At 37.1% G+C, this 19,306-nt stretch overlaps 1 protein-coding gene across 1 annotated transcript in view; it reads left to right on the top strand.

Moving 5' to 3' along the window:
• LOC137643207 (NFU1 iron-sulfur cluster scaffold homolog, mitochondrial-like) overlaps positions 1 to 18,541 on the top strand; it is a 225,675-nt gene extending 207,134 nt beyond the window's left edge. The window contains exons 6-7 of the mRNA XM_068376057.1: positions 3,426 to 3,512; positions 18,061 to 18,541. Coding sequence (XP_068232158.1) covers positions 3,426 to 3,512; positions 18,061 to 18,168 — 195 coding nt within the window. The 3' untranslated portion in view covers positions 18,169 to 18,541. The remainder of the gene's footprint in view (positions 1 to 3,425; positions 3,513 to 18,060) is intronic.
• Positions 18,542 to 19,306: the final 765 nt, after the last annotated feature.

Here is a 19,306-nt window from a genome sequence, read left to right as displayed (position 1 = left end):
ACAAATAACGGATATCCCGATAGCATTATGAAAGAAGCCATAAGGAAGAAATTCCATGAAGTTCAACAACCCACGACGGCAAAAACCAACAAAGAAGACAAAAAAATTATCATCTACCGCCGTATTAGATTCGGTTCGGCCTACAAAAATGAAACCCGGACATTTCAAGAAATCTTCAATTGAGGTGTGGCCCCAAAAGCCCCTTACCAGAAGGCAAATCTTGTAATATAGAGCAAGCACAACCTGACTACAAGTATTGTGATGATAAACAATACTGCCGCAAAAGGACAGAACCAAAGGAAGCGTGCACCTACGTAGTCTATGAATTTTCATGCCCTAAGGATATTTGTAAATCTCACCGAAAAAGACTACATTGGACATACTACCACATCAGTCAGAAGATGGATACTTGCCCACAGAAATCAGGGGGCAATAAACTAACACTATATTAATGTCCACGACTGGAAACCCTCACTGGACGAATTACTTAGGAACCCAGATTGTTCACAGAGAGAATAACTACATCAAACTTATAATTTGCTGAAGCTATAATCAAGCTCTCCAGGCAGCAACTTTGAACATAGAGGGATTTTAATTATACGTTTCCCTTAAGCAGATAGTGACGTGGATAAACCATGTTGTGGTGCAAGTCCGAGTGTGCATCTAGTATGTGCACGCATATTATTATTATTATTACTATCGAAGCTACAACCCTAGTTGGAAAAGCAAGAGGCTATAAGCCCAGGGGCTCCAACAGGGAAAAATAGCCCAGTGAGGAAAGGAAATAAGGAAATAAATAAATGAAGAGAACAAATTAACAATAAATCATTCTAAAATAAATAACAACGTCAAAACAGACATGTCATATATAAACTATTAACAACATCAAAAACAAATATGTCATAAATAAACTATAAAAAGACTCATGTCCGCCTGGTCAACAAAAAAGCATTTGCTCCAACTTTGAACTTTTGAAGTTCTACTGATTCAACCACCCGATTAGGAAGATCATTCCACAACTTGGTAACAGCTGGAATAAAACTTCAAGAGTACAGCGTAGTATTGAGCCTCGTGATGGAGAAGGCCTGGCTATTAGAATTAACTGCCTGCCTAGTATTACGAACAGGATAGAATTGTCCAGGGAGATCTGAATGTAAAGGATGGTCAGAGTTATGAAAAATCTTATGCAACATGCATAATGAACTAATTGAACGACGGTGCCAGAGATTAATATCTAGATCAGGAATAAGAAATTTAATAGACCGTAAGTTTCTGTCCAACAAATTAAGATGAGAATCAGCAGCTGAAGACCAGACAGGAGAACAATACTCAAAACAAGGTAGAATGAAAGAATTAAAACACTTCTTCAGAATAGATTGATCACTGAAAATCTTGAAAGACTTTCTCAATAAGCCTATTTTATGTGCAATTGAAGAAGACACAGACCTTATATGTTTCTCAAAAGTAAATTTGTTGTCGAGAATCACACCTAAAATTTTGAACGAGTCATACATATATAAAGAAACATTATCAATACTGAGATCCAGATGTTGAGGAGCCACCGTCCTTGACCTACTTACAATCATACTTTGAGTTTTGTTAGGATTCAACTTCATACCCCATAATTTTCACCATGCACTAATTCTAGCTAAATCTCTATTAAGGGATTCACCAACCCTAGATCTACATTCAGGGGATGGAATTGATGCAAAGAGAGTAGCATCATCTGCATATGCAACAAGCTTGTTTTCTAGGCCAAACCACATGTCATGTGTATATAGTATGAAAAGTAATGGGCCAAGAACACTACCCTGTGGAACACCGGATATCACATTCCTATAATCACTATGGTGCCCATCAACAACTCCTCTTTGAGATCTATTACTTAAAAAATCAATAATAATGCTAAGAAACGACCCACCCACTCCCAACTGTTTCAGTTTGAAAACAAGGGCCTCATGATTAACACGGTCAAAAGCAGCGCTAAAATCAAGGCCAATCATACGAACTTCCTGACCACAATCAAGGGATTTCTGTACAGCATTGGAGATTGGGAGAAGGGCATCACATGCTCCAAGGCCTTTACGAAAACCAAATTGCAAACTAGGGAGTACATGATTACCTTCAGCAAACCTATTAAGACGTTTTGCCAGAAGACGTTCAAAAACTTTAGATAATATGGGAGTTATGGAAATTGGGCGGTAATCAGTGGGATTTGAGCTACCACAAACACATTTACATAGAGGAGTAACATTACCAATTCTCCAACTAGTGTTAAAAGCTCCTCTTCTTGCTGACTTGGCAAAATAACAGATAACTTTGGAGCTAAGAAATCTGCTGTCTTTATAAAAAACAAAGGCAAAATACCATTTGGGTCTACACCTCCATAAGCATCAAGGTCCACCAACAGAGCTTTAATCTCACGAGATCGAAAAGTTAAACTAGTTAGTTTAGCCTCAGGAAAACAGGAAGGAGGAAGTTCAAGTTTTTCATTACTCTGTTTACTGTCAAAAACATCAGCCAAAAGGGTGGCCTTTTCCTTTGGACAGTGAGTGACTGAGCCATCTGGTTTAAGTAAAGGAGGAACTGTTGCATCTACACCAAAGAGTGCAGATTTAAGGGTAGACCACCATTTATGTTCCTGAGTTGTACCAGAAAGTGTTTCTTTTATGGTTAAATTGTACTCCTTTTCAGTTGAGGCATAAACTCTCTGAGCAAAAGCTCGAAGCTGAGTATAGTTGTTCCAGGTCAAATCTGATCTGTTACCCTTCCAAAGGTGATAGGCCTCCTGTTTCTCCAAATAAGCACGTCTACAATCATCATTGAACCACGGTTTGTCCTTCACTCCGTACCTATGTATATAAGTATATAATCAACCATTATCCTCTTCATAATCTAAAGATCTCTGAATTTTGAAAAGTTAGACCTTTACATTTTTAATTTTTTAAATTTTTAATTTCTTTAGAATATAATCTCAACATAATTGATCATAATATTTGTAGAGGCTGATGTATAAAAGGGTTTTTAAAATTATGTAAACCAACAATCACTGGATAAATACATAGTTTTGTCAAAACAGTCTGTAATGAATATAGTATGAAGAAACGGAATAATCATTGTTCATTAAACAAAAGGTTTACGTCTGAAAACTTAAAGAAACTGGGGAAATATAAAGATTCCTGCAGAAAACATATTGACGCCACTAATGCTATTGACTACAATGAAAATTGCAATAGAGAGAAGCTGTGCTCCAAAAGCCTTTGTGAGTTCTCTTAGACAAGGCGCTCGCCTGAGATTATCGGCTGTAGACAGTGTATTTACGAACCTTTTGTAATGAAGAGAAAAAACCCATGTTCCGATGTCTCATTATTAGTTGACATGGGACATATATATTGCTAGGTAAACCTTATCTTTTCTTTTTTCAGATGATGGGGAGCTGTACATCATGTCCATCATCAGTGGTTACATTAAAGAATGGCGTGCAGAATATGTTGCAGTTTTATATTCCTGAGGTATGGAGTGGTGCTACACTATAATTTTATTCTTAATTTTACTTCCAAAACTTGTTTAAAGAATTATTTATTACTTTTTGTTTTAAAACAGATGGTACTATTCACACAAAAAAAAATATTTATATTGTAAACTGGCAGTTAATTATTCATGATTTTTTTGCAATTATAAACTAATTTCATCCATTTCACAGATTTTATATTTGTCATTCATGGATATGGATAGTTTTATGATAATGTTGTAATTGATTATTTTTGGAGATATATTTTCCCCACTCCTACAAAGGTTATCCATAAAGTTTTGTCCTTGAAGTCCAAAATGCAAACTTTTAAAGTTTCTTATGTTTGATTAAAAGATTATGTTGCATATCTTAGATTTGGTTATACATAAATTGCAACCCGAAAAGTGTCTTCCTGCTAACTTTGAAAACAAATTTTTTGTTAGTCGGTGTGAACAGCTACCTTACAGAATTCTTTGATCAAGTATTGTTTGTGCAGTACTGTCTTTGTGGAGCAGTACTATACTTTAATTTGTTTCCAATGTATTGCCATTTAAAGTGTTGCTAGTGTTGGAGAGTACCCTTGGTTACCCTGCCCACTTGGGTCATTTTCATCCCACTTAAGGGGGTTTACTCTCCAATCCTTTTACAGCCTATACGGACCAGACTTCTTACTACTCTTTCTTATTAACATTTAATTTTTTATTGATAGAAGTGATTAGAATGTTAAAAGTTATATTCTTCAGTGAGTCTTACCTGTGAGTCACATAGCTAGTTTCTACAAAGTATAAGTTTCTCAACCCTATGAAACTAAATTTTCCATCCCTATCTATATATTCCTCCCCTAGGGACCAATCAGCCTGGTTCCATATTTATACTGGCGGGCAGAAACCACGCACAGAGGTCACTCAAGACTTAATCAATACATCTTCACCAGTTTGACCAACTCAGCTTTCTGCTTTCTCTATCTTTCTGTTGTTGATTTTATTAAAGTTTGTTTTATGTATGTTAGGGCCTAGTTCAGATTTTTAAGGTATTTCATCTGCTCATCAATGGAGTTTTTATGCTAAAAGCAACAATGATAGGTTATTATAAGTCCTAATTCCTCTTATCCTGTGAGCCACATTTTGGGTTAAGTAGTACACTCTGTGAAACTTAGTGGGAGTAGCTCACAGTCTTTGGATGCTTCAATTGTTTGGGTAAACAGTGACTGGGATGGTAAATGATAATGATAGAAGGTGCAAGAAGCAAGAAGGATTTGATATTTTAGGGGAAAATTCAGGTAAGGTTTTTATTCCTTTTTTCTAGCCTGTCGTGGTCAGCCAGTAGATTAGTACCAAATAGGAATAAGTATGAAATTACCATATGTATGTTTCTCACAATTTACTACTTATTTGGAATAATTTTCCAATTTTATGAAATATTACACTACAATTTCAGTGACATCTCCTTTCATCTACTTATCTAGTAATGAGGGTTGTGCTTACCTAACCTATTCCTCTATATTGCTAGATAATAAACAGGAGGGAAGCCCCACCCATCTGTCAGACACTCACTTTTGACCTAAGTTTTAGATGGGAAATGCGACTAATAGGACTCATGTTTTTATAGTTTTGAAAAATACAAATTACTTTATAAATTGAGCTTTGTTCCTTTATCCTTGAATAAAAAAATCCTTTTTATGGTGGAGGAAGACCCAGTGAACCAAAATTTGGCTGGTTTAACTTTCCCTGGAAGTGTTAGAGAACCTAATCCAGTATAATGAGAAAGGCTATCATTCTTGCCAACCTCCAAACCATCTGAGCATGAAGATGTCACAGGTGATAGGTTAGACCCATACCAAGAGTAAATGGTAATTGGTCATTGGAGGTCCTACATCCTTTTATAGAATATGTTTTCCAAATGTATAAACATTAAGAAATGGGTTTGCATACATTCCATCCACCCCCTCCGTTGTCTTGGATGATTAGGGAGGTACGTCTTAATAGATCTTGTCATAAAAGGGATTTTGACGAAGGAAAAATCTATTTCTGGGGAGAGACCTGTGACGCCCGGTGAAAAGAGTCCTTCTTTACACTTTTCTGATATAAATCTTCCAAATATACCAGAGAAAGATAAAAGCATGGAATGCAGAGGTTACTACCTTCGCGCGAGCACCTCGTGGGTGTCGTGTATACATCAGGGGCGTGTGAAAACCACTATTCACAGGCTGTCTTCCATTTAGATCATTCCTTCATCAAAGGGAAGGGCCGTAACAAAGGCACCAGAAACCACACTTGGACCACGCCACCGTCACCCAACACGAACGCCCTCTAGGTCATCCTTCTGCAAGAACATATGGCTTGGCAAGGAAAGGGTGGGTCCGTACAAAAATAACCGGGAAGGGTTTCACCGGGCGTCACAGGTCTCTCCCCAGAAATAGATTTTTCCTTCGTCAAAATCCCTTTTCTGGGTCGACCTGTGACGGCCAGTGAAAATGTACCAGAGAATGCCTTCCAAGCCCAATAAAGTATTAAACATAATGAGGAGAATACAAACACCATGTAAGACAATAATATAATATAATAATGTAAGTAAACCTAAAATTACTAACTAGCCAAATGACATAGGGAACGTAATGCTAAATAAATATGAAGACCAGGAATCAACTGAGTGTCGAAACGTAAAAGGCATCAAACCTTACATGTCTAAGCATATCTAAACATTAAAGGAACGGTACCTACAATAACAGTTAAACCATAGGAATTAAACATGGTAAATATCATAGGGCTAACGAACTACCCAGGAGAGTGGTGACGTGGTTTGAGTGGCGGGTAGGAGGGAGAAGAGATGGAAGAAAGGAAGAAGAAGAGATTAATGGGGAGAGATAAGACTCCCCTCTGCCACCGTCGGGTATTTAAGGGCCTGTAAGTTCTTTAGATAGTGGCGTTTGAAAACCATAGGGGATTTCCAACCCGTATATTTTTTAAAGTCATCAAAGTCCCTGTTCTGGAAGTAATTGATGGAGATATCTATTGACCGTATATCATGAGCCTGGGGAAATGATTCCGGATTAGTATGTTTAATGAAGTAGAGGATTTGTTGCCTGATACCGTGAATGGAAATAGTACCTCCTTGTTCCCTGATAACCAAGGGGCCAGACGAGCGGGTGGCAGTTCTAGCTAAAAAGGCCCCGAGAGTAGTGACTGGACACAGAGAAAGGATCCTGGGGAAGAAGGATAATCTTCCGAGGGGAGCACCTATTTTGCGGATCCTCATTTTTAGCTAGGAAAGCTTTGTCTGGAGAAAGGAGTACCTCGGCTGAAGGGAGGAAATCTATGTTTTCCGGGTTTCATGAGAGAGCTGCTAGTTCTGATATTCCAGCACCTGAGGCCAAAGCCGTTAGAAATAAAGTCTTCCTAAGAAGAGTGATATAAGAGCAGGATTCATTATCCGTGTTCGTCGCAAGTTTAAGGACATCGTTCAGAGACCAAGAGACCTTTTGTGGCCGAACCGAAGGTCGAAGCCTAGCACATGCTTTTGGAATAGATGAGAAATAGGAATCAGCTAGGTTAATGTTAAACCCAACAAGGAAGATCATCTTCAAAGCTGACTTGATGCCGGTTAAAGTGCTAGCTGCTAGGCCTTTGTCAAATAGGAACCTCAAGAAAGAGATGGCTAAATTCAGAGACATACGAGTATGGTCTGTACTCTTAGGAAATCTGCTAGGTCTTAACGGCCGAATCATATTGACGAATTGTCGAGTCCCTTTTGTCTGATTCGATGAAGAGAATGTTTTCCGGGTCAATGTTCGCGTCTCTACGAGCTGCAAACTTCATGTAGTCCACAAAGTTAGAGTTGGGCTATCCTTGAGGAATCTGACACAGTGAGTTTGGATTACTTGGGTCAGTTTGTGGAACGGGATCTGGAAGGGACGGAGTTTCAACTCGAGGAGGAGAGGAAACCAACCGTTCTTTGGCCAGTGAGGTGGTACTAAAGCCACTGCCCCCCGGAAGGAGCGTAGTTTGTGTAAAACTTTCATTAGAAGATTCACTGGGGGAAATAGGTAAATCTTCTTCCAATGGTTCCAATCCAGGGTTAATGCGTCCATGGCATAAGCCTGAGGGTCCAGGGTTGGGGTCACATAACAAGGAAGTTTGTGATTCATCTGAGTTGCGAATATATCTACCTGGAGGCCCGGAACCAGCTTGAGTATCCACCGGAATGAAATTATGTCTAGAGACCATTCTGACTCCGGTGGTTTCGTCCTGGATAGTGAGTCCGCTCTCACATTCTGGACTCCCGCTAGGTGAGTTGCTGACAGGAACCAGTTCTTTTCTGTTGCCCAGGCGAAGATAATGACCAGGATCTGATTCAGGTTGGGTGACTTGGATCCGCCTCTGTTGACGCAGTGTACTACGTCTGTGCTGTCTGACACTACTCTGATGTGGGTCGACCTCGGAGGAGAGAGTCTCTTCAGGGTCAAGAACACTGCCATGGCTTCGAGAACATTGATATGGGACTGTTTCATGGCAGGTGACCAAGAGCCCTGAAACATCTGATGTTCGGAGTAGTCCCCCCATCCACTTAGAGACGCGTCTGTATGGAATGTCACTTGTGGAGGAGGGAATTGTAGAGGAACCGATTTGGAGAGGTTCTTCGGTTCGGACCATGGCCGTAGTCTCATTTTCAAGACAGAGGGGATCTTCGAGACCTTGTCTCTTAAAGGTACTGCTCACCCGCATCTGACATCCTGTCCAGCACATAGAGTCCATGACGGCTGCACCTCCAAGAGAGAGGAAAGAAAGAGGGGCAGAAAGTCACCCATTCTATCTTTCAATCTAAGCTTATGTAGAAACTGCTATTTTGAAGGAAATGCAACTTGTTTCATAAGAGTTAGGCATCCTTCATAACCTGTTGAGCAGCCACCACTGGCCCAAGGGTGAAGATGCCAAAGGACCGATATTAGTAAACTCGTGTCAAAGGTTTCAAGCCACTGACAGTTTTTTTTCCTGATTGCTAAGGAGGAACCTATATCCCTAACTTCATGAGCCCTTGCCCAAACTGGATCTCCAACCGGTGTGGTCAGGAGCAATTAATGGCCTCACTAATCTAGAAAGAACAGAGTTCTTAGATACCCCTTTTTATCCTGCTGGCACTAAGAAAAGTATTTTAAGCTCAGGCCCAAAGCTCTGAGTCCTCTTTAAAATAGCACTACATATAGGCCCGTAGGACAAATAAGCCAGTTATACAGATGTCTGGAAGCCTCACGAGAAGAGATGGAAAAGGACTCAAACTTGGTATTGTAGGTTGCTGGGTCTTTGTCACAAACTCAGGAACAAGGTAAAGAGACCTTCACTCTTTGGAAAGACCAGTGACATACATGATGTCAAAAGCTCAACAGCTCCTATCACTAAAGCTAAGGGTAGCTACGAGGCTGTGTAGGGAGTTAGAACTATGTCTGGTGCTCTTCTCAAAGGTTTGTATTGTACCACCCATGTGTCACACGATCGTACATAGTAACGACATTTCTTTTTTTGTATATATTATCCTTTGTATCTTCGCTCTCCCCTCGCACTGACAACAACTTGTATTAGCCTGTCTGCCTACTTCATTGTTAACTGTTAACAGAACTAGTTGCTGGTTTGACAAGAAATAGCATGTTTGTATTTTGTGACCTTACTGGGACCTAGTGTGTATATATACTCGATGTGTCTGTAATAAAGCACTCAGCTGCATTCATCTCGCCTTTGATTCACAACCTACTCTTGGCCCGTCACATTGGTGACCCCGGAGTGACCAATGTGACGGGCCAAGAGTAGATTGTGAGTCAAAGGCGAGATGAATGCAGCTGAGTGCTTTATTACAGACACATCGAGTATATATTCACACTAGGTCCCAGTAAGGTCACAAAATACAAACATGCTACTTCTTGTCAAACCGGCAACCGGTTCTGTTAACAGTTAACAATGAAGTAGGCAGACAGGTTAATACAAGTTGCTGTCAGTGCGAGGGGAGAGCGAAGATAAAAAGGATAATATATACAACAGAGAGAAATGTCATTACTATTTAGAGGGGGAGCCATGTACCACCCGTGTGTCACACGATCGTACATAGTAACGACATTTCTCTTTTTTGTATATATTATCCTTCGTATCTTCGCCCTCCCCTCGCACTGACAGCAACTTGTATTAACCTGTCTGCCTACTTCATTGTTAACTGTTAAGAGAAACAGTTGCCGGTTTGACAAGAAATAACATGTTTGTATTTTGTGACCTTCTTACTGGGACCTAGTGTGTATATATACTCGAGATGAATGCAACGGAGTGCTTTATTACAGACACATCGAGTATATACAGTATACACACTAGGTCCCAGTAAGAAGGTCACAAAATACAAACATGCTATTTCTTGTCAAACCGGCAACCGGTTCTGTTAACAGTTAACAATGAAGTAGGCACACAGGTTAATACAAGTTGCTGTCAGTGCGAGGGGAGAGCGAAGATACAAAGGATAATATATAAAAAAAAGAGAATGTCGTTACTATGCACGATCGTGTGACACATGGGTGGTACAGTATGGGCCACTCTTAAGATACTTGAAAACACTGGTCACATCCCATTAGTAGCAATGAGGTACCGGAGTGGCCAAGACTGCTGCTTAAAGCTCCTCATGAGCATAAAAAGTTCCCATGAGGAAAAAGAAATAAGCCCTATAATCTGAAGACCTAGCTCAAGGGTGAACGGTACCTTTTCACTGCTAAGATTGAGGGGAGCCTCTCTCAGCTAAAGAAAAGAGAAAATCAGCTATTACCTGCAAAAAGAAGTATCTTTTCTTCAACACCAATTGCTGGAGTTGGTAACTCAACAATGAGCATCATTGGATCTGGATTCCATTCACCAATCAATCACCTGGGAGCTGCCAAGGTCATCCTGAGATTTGATGTTATCAATAATCTGTTGATTAATCAGCAAATCAAGTAGAAGGGAGGAAAGGCATACATGTCCTGGCTGTCTTAAGGATTTTGAAAGGCATCCTCAAATGCCACATAAGGGTTTGAAATGGGGGAGCAGAACACTGAGAGATCCCCATTAATCTATGTAGCGAACATATCAATCATCGGTGACCCCCAGAGAAACCTTTCTGCCTCAAGAATGTAGGAACCACTTTGAACCTACAACCTGCCTCGGTGTTTGAGTGTGTCGGATAGAACATCCCTCTTGCTTAGAATGGATCTGACAGGCATTGTCCATTGCCCAGATGTGTATTTGCTCTTATTTTATTTGAGTTTATCCGTGCGTGTGGGCATAAGTTATGATTGTAATGATTTTGCTCATCAATACTACTGAATTCCCTATTAAACACTAATTGAAAGCCTGTAATGCTAGGAATTCTACTCGAATTTCCTACAGGTTGATATGCAGGTGCATTTCTGCCAGGTTTCACAAATCTGAGGCCAATTGATTCTTCAGGTGTACTTCCCACCCTTCTTTGGATGCATCCAACAACAGAAGCATCTCTGGAGGTGGCGAGTCAATTAAAACTTTATTGGTAAGGTTTTCATCATTCAACCACCAGGAAAGGCTGTACCTCTTGTTCATCAAGAACAAGATAGGAAAGGAGATTGCTGGCTGCCCCCAGTGATGCTTTGGACACCAGTAGTGAAGATGCCTGTGTGGACTGTGTTTCTCCAACAAGGAAAGATGTCCTAGAAGACATTGCCTCTGCAGAGCTCGGAGTTCCCTTATGAGCATGAATAGGAGCACACCTCTGCATCTGCAGATGCGATCATAAAAAAAAGATGGTAGTCTGTCTCAATTCGAAAGTAACTGTTGCTTGGAGGACAGGATCAGCCAGTCGTTGAGATGCCTCAAAAGACGTACTGTATCCTGTTGAAGTTGGCCCAGGCTCTGAGAAAAGAGAGAACACTCTTGTGAGCACTTGAGAACCAATGAACGGTACGAAGCTTAGGGCTTTGATCTAGTTCACTACTCTCTCGAGGATGAAGTGGAGTTACTTTATGTAGTACTGATGAACAAGTATTTGGAAATGATCATCCTTCAGTATCAGACTACATGTACTTGCCCTCTCTATGCTTAGCAGGGTTTGATAAACAAACTTGTTCAGGGGAGAGGTTAAAGATTGGTCTTTATTTCCTAGTTTACTTCTCCACCAGGCAGAGTTAACTGTAGAAACCAGATATCTGTATCAAACAACTACAAGTGCATTCTCCTCCTCCATCACTTTCACATCTGCCATAAAGGACAAATCTTTCAAGGATATCAAATAGTAGCTCTGAAATGGCCTCAGAATGCTAGTGAGGGGAGGTAGATCTATGAAGGACAGACGGTATCCAACTGTGTGTCATGCTGGCTCATGCCTTCGTCGGGCTTGAGCCCTTGAAGGTAATTATACGATGGTAAAGGGAGTCCGGGTCAACCTTCCTCCTCTTCTCCATCATTGCCTCTTTGTCACATTTGGTGAAGATGGACATAGCATCCAATGCCTCAATGTCAATGTTTTCTTATGTCCAATTTGCCTGGAGATCACTGCCTTCGCACCCGACAGGTCCAAATTTTTGTGCTTCACCAACATTTCTGGATTTGACTATTCCTTAGTACGTATTAGTGGAGTAGGCAATTGCACGGGACCATTGGCCAATCCAGTAAGTCCCGTGGAGGCTGGCTATGGAAGAGAATTTTGGGGCAGCAAACTCAAGAGCTGACTATACCCTGATTCTTGAGTCTCTCCTCAAGCTGTTAAAGCGGATATGTGCGCACAAAGGTAAGGGGAGACCAGTGTAGTTGCAAATTCAAATGCTTGGGAAAAGAGTGTAAGCCTTTCACTATATGGTAGATTGGCCACATGAAGACAACCCTTAGGATATAACTTGAAGCTCACCACAGTAGTGAGGCCATACATTAGCATTTTATAATTCATATGACATGAGACCTTCATTAAATTTCCTAATCAGGGACAAAGATATTATTCACAAGGAGGGTGACTATGGAAGGCTGGGGATCAAAGAAATAGTGGGCATCAAAATGCAGCAGCCTTTGTTGAAGATTTAAGTTTTATCAAACTATGTCATCCCCTCCAGCCAGAGGACATTTTGCAGCATGACTCCAGAACTTATCCTGGAGCCTTAGGAACTGGTATTGTTGGACTCCATTGAGAACCAAGGTTTTTTTTTTTTTCAATGCAAGGTCTTTAGAAATCCAATTGGAATTTTGAAACTTCATTAAGTTTCAAGATATCTTCAATAGTATTTTTATAAAAAAAATTTCAAAATATCTTATAATTCTCATTTTTGTGGTTTTATGTTTTTAGATTTCGTCTAATTATCATTTAAATGGATGCAATACCATAGATAAGGATTATGAATTCTTTGTAGAGGTGTCCCGACAAAAGCCTAGTTAAAAGTTGAATAAGTAGAGATTCCTTGTAAAAATTTCATCTTTTCCTTCAAATCTCTAGCCCTAAACCATGAAAAAAGCTACAGAAAATTAGAAAAGTATGGCCTTAAAATAATTAATACCACAAGTGCTTTAGCATGTAATGATAATGGCCTGAGAGAATGACTATACCCAAGAGCATATAAGTGATGAAACTGGCCCAACCCCAGACATGAATAAAACAAACCTTTCTCGGCCCCCAGTCCCTAGTAGCAGTGGAATAACTGCCCAAAGTGCCAGCCAGTTACATCCCAATGCAAGAGATGGTAAAAATCTCCAGACTAGAACAGTCCACCATTAGAAATTTAACCTTGCAACATAAAATGTCTGGACCCTATCTATGGAAGATCTTGCTGAGTTACTAGAAGAGGGGAAATAAATAGATTGGGATATAATAGATTTGGGCAAAATTATAAGAACTTGGGAATCTTATATAGAGTTAAAAGAGGGCCATATATTTTGCTTCAGAGGACATGAAAGGAAGAAAGAAAATGGTGCGGGTTTTCTTATTAGTAAAAATCTTGCTGCAGGTAACATACAAGAATTTTGTAGTACAAGTGATAGAGTTGCAGGATTAATTATCAAACTAAATCATAAGTATAATCTGAAGATCATGCAAATGTATAAACCAACAACATCCCATACAGAGGAAGAAGTATAAACTTTTTATGAAGATCTGGAGATATCCATGAAAAAATAAGACTCAATTTACATTTGTTTTGGGCAATTTCAATGCTAAAGAACAGTAGGTCCAAAGAAAATATAGGAGAATCAGCAGAAGGTATATTTGGAGAAGGCACAAGGAATAACAAAGGAGACATGCTTGTAGAATTTGCTGATAGAAACAATTTAAAATCATGATTATCTTTTTTATATTCAGCAATAGAAAATGGATGTGGAGAAGGCCAAATGGAGAAACGAAAAACAAAATATATTTTATTCTCAGTAAAAAAAATTAATTTAGTTAAAAATGCAACAATGTTAAACAAGTTAAAATCAAGTGGCCATAGAATAGTGAGAAGCAAAATTTGTCTAAATCTAAGGAAAGATAGAGAAAAGCAGATTTTAAGAAAAAATCTTTAAATAAAAGAAAAATCTAATAAGTGTAGTTTAGCAATACAAAATAGGTACTCCCATCTAAATGATGAAATGGAAGCAACTAAAGAAGAAATGAACAGTAATCTAACAAAAATTGTATTGGAATCAACACAAGAGATACCTTGAAAAGTTCCTATATAATATCAAAGAAAACCATCAGAAAAGACCAAAAACCTAATAAAGAAAAAAAGATTTGAAATGAGGGTAAAATAAAAGAGATGAAATAGAATTAAGAAACTAAACAAACTAGAAACCCAAGACATTCGTAAACACAATCGGACAAAAATTGAGGAAACACCAAAGAAGGGAAAAAGCATCAAATTAATTTAAAAAAAAAAAGACTTAGAATAGGGCACCAACAGATGTTTGCTTTAAAAGATGAAAATAGAAATACAGTATAAAAAATGAGACGGTGATAGAAATTGCTGATGATTTTTATAAAATGCTATACAAAAGTGATATAAGAAATAACTTTGCCAATATAAATAATATAATGCATGAGTCGATACTAAACGTTGCAGTAAGAGAAGTAAAGAGCAGATTAAAAGGCATGTAAAGAGGCAAAGCAGCAGAAGATAGGCTAACAATTGGTTTCATAATAGATGGAGATTTCATTGTAGTAAAACTGGCTGAACTTTACACAAAGTGTCTGCAAGAAGGCTCTATACCTACAGCTTGAAAAAATTTTATCATTATATTAATTCACAAAAAGGGAGACATAAAATATCTTAGAAATTTTCACCCAATAATCTTACTCTCAGTAATATATACAAATTTGCAAAGATCATATTATACGGAATAGAGAGGCAGCTAGACTTTAATTAATCAAGAGAACAGACAGTATTTAAAAGCAACTATTTAACAACTGACCATATTCATGTAATTAATCAGCTAATAGAAAAATCAACAGATTATGACATCACTATATATGACATTTATAGACTATGAAAAAGCTTTTGATTATGTCAAATCTTCAGCCGTAATGCAAGCCATCCAAAGACAAGAAATGGATGATTCTTATGTTAGAACACTTGAAGATATCTACTGTATACTACATAAAGGTAGCTAGACAGGGAAACCTCATCTCCTAAATTATTCACAGCGTGCCTAGAAGAAGTTTTTGATAATTTAGTTTGGGAAAATGTACGAATTGATATTAATGGGGAATACCTTAACAAGTTAAGATATGCAGATGACATAGTTCTATTTAGTGATTCATAGGAAGAATTGCAAAAGATGATAGAAATTTTGAATAGAAAAAGTAGAGATGTAGACTGAAAATGAATATGAGTAAAGCTAAGATAATTTTCAAGTAAAATGCAGAGACAACAAATAAGGGTTATGGACAAACCCCTAGTCTACATATTGTTAATTAATATATGTACTTAGGACAGACAGTAAGTGTTTCCCCAGGACATGAGACCAAAATTAAAAGAAGGATAAGAATGGGATGGAGAGCTTTTGATAAACAAAATAAGATTATGAAAAGTTAAATTCTACTTTATCTAAAAGGAAAAGTATATACTATGTTCAGATGGTCCTACCAGTATTAACTTACGCATCAGAAACTTGGAGCCTTACTAAAGCCTTAAGATATATGATAGTTACAAGAGCTATGAAAAGAATGATGAGGAAAATAACACTAAGAGAGCAAACCAAAATAGAGGATATTCTAACAACATGTAAGAAAAACAGATGGACATGGGCAGGACGTATAATGAGAATGACGCATAATAGATGGACATTAAGAATAACACAAGCAAGAGAAGATGATGGATTGATGAGCTAATAAAATTTTAGGGTATAGACTGGCATTGAAAAACCAAGGACTCTACCATCACCCACCAAGAAAATATATTCATCTAGTTGAAAGTTTAGCAGACAACCCATCTTCAGTGAATTCATGTTCAAGTTTGTATAATTAGGAAAAATACAGATTACTATTTAAAAATTTTGATTTTTCTGGCAAATATATGAACATTTTTTTTAATGACTCCTCAATATGTCGTTGGTTTCACAGGCCAACAGATATTTTAATTTTTTTACATTTTAGTGATTTATGTTAGAAATTAGCATTTTACATCCATTAAAGGTGTAAAAGAGTATGGGGAGCATTTATAAAAGCTTAACTATATGAAATAAATAGAATATGTACAATTATAAAAAAAAAAACTACAGATTGAGAATTCCATATCCAGAATTACTTAGATCAGAAGTGCTTCAGGTTCACAGATCTCTTATTCAATTTTGATAAAAATTGTTTAATACCTTGATTAATTTGGTCTCTTGAAAATGTTTGAAGTAGGTTTTTATTATTTTGGTATAGAAAAAAAATGTGGAAGCTGTAATCGTCTTCAATTTGTGTAAACATAGGCTGCAGATGACAACTTTTTTTTTTCTTTGTAATCTCAAAATATCACAGGGTACATTGTTATAATTTCGTGATCTGCTAAAATGGTTTGAATTTAATCTATGGCTCTGTTTCCATTGATAGTTTATGTAATGAATTAGTGAAAGCCAAGAAAATGTCAAATTGTGACCAGCAGCATTAAAAAAAAAAAGGAAACTTACACATCTTGATACAAAGATATGAGTAGTTGTATAGATTTTCTATGGACTTGTTCTATTGTAAACCATGAAGTTCTAAATAGCAAAATAAAACTTGAAATTAAATTTAAGAAATGATATTTGTGAGAGAAAAAATGGGAATTTGGGTCCGCCCAAAATGTATCCAAGTCAACTGATGTCTGTGATAAAATATTTAAATAAACTCAGATTTGTGAGAATTAGATGTTTGGTCACGAGGAATGACTAAAATTTGTTAATAAACAAACTTATGTTATGACTTAGATATTTTTCTGCAGTTCAGTTACATTTTTTCAACTGAACTAAGAAAGTTGTTCAGAAAGCAATATACAGCATAGTGAGGTATGAAAATATTTTTTTAAAAATTGACTTTAGAAATAGCAAATTTTAGTGTATTTCATGTAAACAAATTAACAATATAACTAAAAAGATTTGGCAGTGATGCCATCACACTTTCTTTTTAAATATTGTACACTGAGAATGTTTTTGAAATGTTGGCAATTGCCCTTAGAGAAAGACAGACAAGTCTGATAAACTTTGTTCATCTTTCTGAGTAGCATCTCTAGCATGAGGTAACATGAGATAGGGCTACTTTACCGTGAGGAAAGTTTTTATATGAAGTACTGTTAAGTAAACGAAATTCAATGTAAACCAGTGCTAATGAAATATGTTCAGACTAAATACATGGCATTTTTAACTAAAATAGCCCTTAAATATGTAGTCAAGACAGAAAGAAAGATAGGGAGGGGTTGTTAATGTGGATATGCCCATCTTCCAAACTGTTGTTCAATAATCTAGTTTTGCCAAGTTATAAATTTATTCACATGAGCTACAATCAGGTTAACATTGGGTAGTTTTTTAATGAACCTATTTTGTCTAAATTGATTTTGTTGGTCTTACTTTATGTCCTTGGGACTGGGGGCTAGGAGTTTTTAGGGGCTATAGGTCTATCAGCTGAGTCATTAGGAGCTATGGTGAGAAGGTATGGGCCATAATTCATTTGGATATATGGTTATGCTCTAATACATTGTGCAATGGCATGCAGCTGATCTCGGCTTTTCCTGAGTGGCTTTTAATCACTAGTATTTATCAGTTACGAAAAAAATTTAAAGATGCATTTATTACTCTAATTTCTTGCCTTAAGTTTACAAATGTTGAAGTACATTGCAGCCTCTCACAAATCATATCTTCTTAAAATTATTTCTTAAATCTCTGAAGCTTTAGAAAGTTCACCTGAGTAACTTTTGAAGTATTGTTTGGTTTATCCCCTCTGTTTATGCTAATAAATCTAAAATAAAATATTCTTTTATAAGAATATTGTACAGTATACTGATGATGATTGTTTAATGCTGTAGGGTAGAATTGATTGATCTTTAGTGAAGATCTAGCTTTCAGAGTTTTATCACATCTTTTTTAATAAACAAAATATTACAGGTGATTGAAGTAACTGAGGTGAAAGATGCCGCAGATGACTTGGTAGAAGAAGAATTCAAAAAGCTACAAGATAAACTTGAATCTTCAGGCTCAATGAAGAAAGATTAGCCATGTGCTGCATTGAATTTTCCCATCTTACACTTTGTACAGTAAAATAGTGTTGTTTAAGCAGGTATAAGTTTGATATTTATGAATAGATATTGTCATATGATCTGATGTCTTTTGTTATATAACCTTGTCTTTTCATAAAAATAGTCAATTATATCCATGAAATAATGATGCTGAAATTTATGTTTACATATACCATTAAAGGATGATTGAATAAAAAAAATTAATGTTTTGCACTAGAAAAATATTGTATTTGAGAAGACATGAAGCATTTTACATTGGGTTTGTAGTCAATATATACTTATATGAACAGTGTGCTGGCAAAGAGCTTTCATCACCATAATATTTCTTATTAAAAAAATATGAAAGATTACTTGGTATATTGAATTTCATTTTCCTCACTATGGTATTTAGTCCAAATTCAAATGGACTAGGTAAATGGACAATATTGTAGAAGAATGAATCCTTGTTTAGGTGTCTCAGTCTATTTATACAGTATATTTATGTATCATCAAAGTAACTTAATAACTTTCCCTGTCTGTAAAACTTTAATAGATAGTTTAGAAAGTTTTGATATATACACTACATTTAATTCTGAATTATTGTCATTTTCAAGAAGACAACAAAATAGGTAATTGAAATGTGATTCATTAAGTACATAGTAGTTTGTTTACAATAGTGGACACCCAATAACCTGAAGCAAATGACTAACTTTCTCAACACTAAGAGATCAAAGTACATGTTCATGAGGCTGAGTCGATTCCAAAAAAATCATGTTTTGATGGTATAATGTCAACCTATGTGAAAATGCACCTCATCATTGAAAAAACAAGTCCAGCAAATCAAACTACCAGTTAAAGCTGTAACAAAAAGTATGTTTTGTAGTAATAGTAATAGTTACCTCATCGTGAGCTTGTAGAATCTGCATTTTATGGGGAATGTTCCTGGCTCATTATGCACATAACAGTCCTGCTTTAGTGAGCTCCCTCCTTTGACAGATGTCTTGTTGATTTCCATGGAAAATATGTCAATTAATATCTGAGAGTCTCAATCTTACTCTATCCTAGCAGGTTGTAACTTTTCATCGACCTTTATATTTATCCAAAACACCAATTTTCCTGAATTTTCCCCATGAAAG

Source organism: Palaemon carinicauda, chromosome 1 (assembly GCF_036898095.1).
Source record: "Palaemon carinicauda isolate YSFRI2023 chromosome 1, ASM3689809v2, whole genome shotgun sequence".
NCBI classification, from domain to species: Eukaryota; Metazoa; Arthropoda; class Malacostraca; order Decapoda; family Palaemonidae; genus Palaemon; species Palaemon carinicauda.
This window is presented reverse-complemented; position numbering and strand designations above follow the sequence as displayed.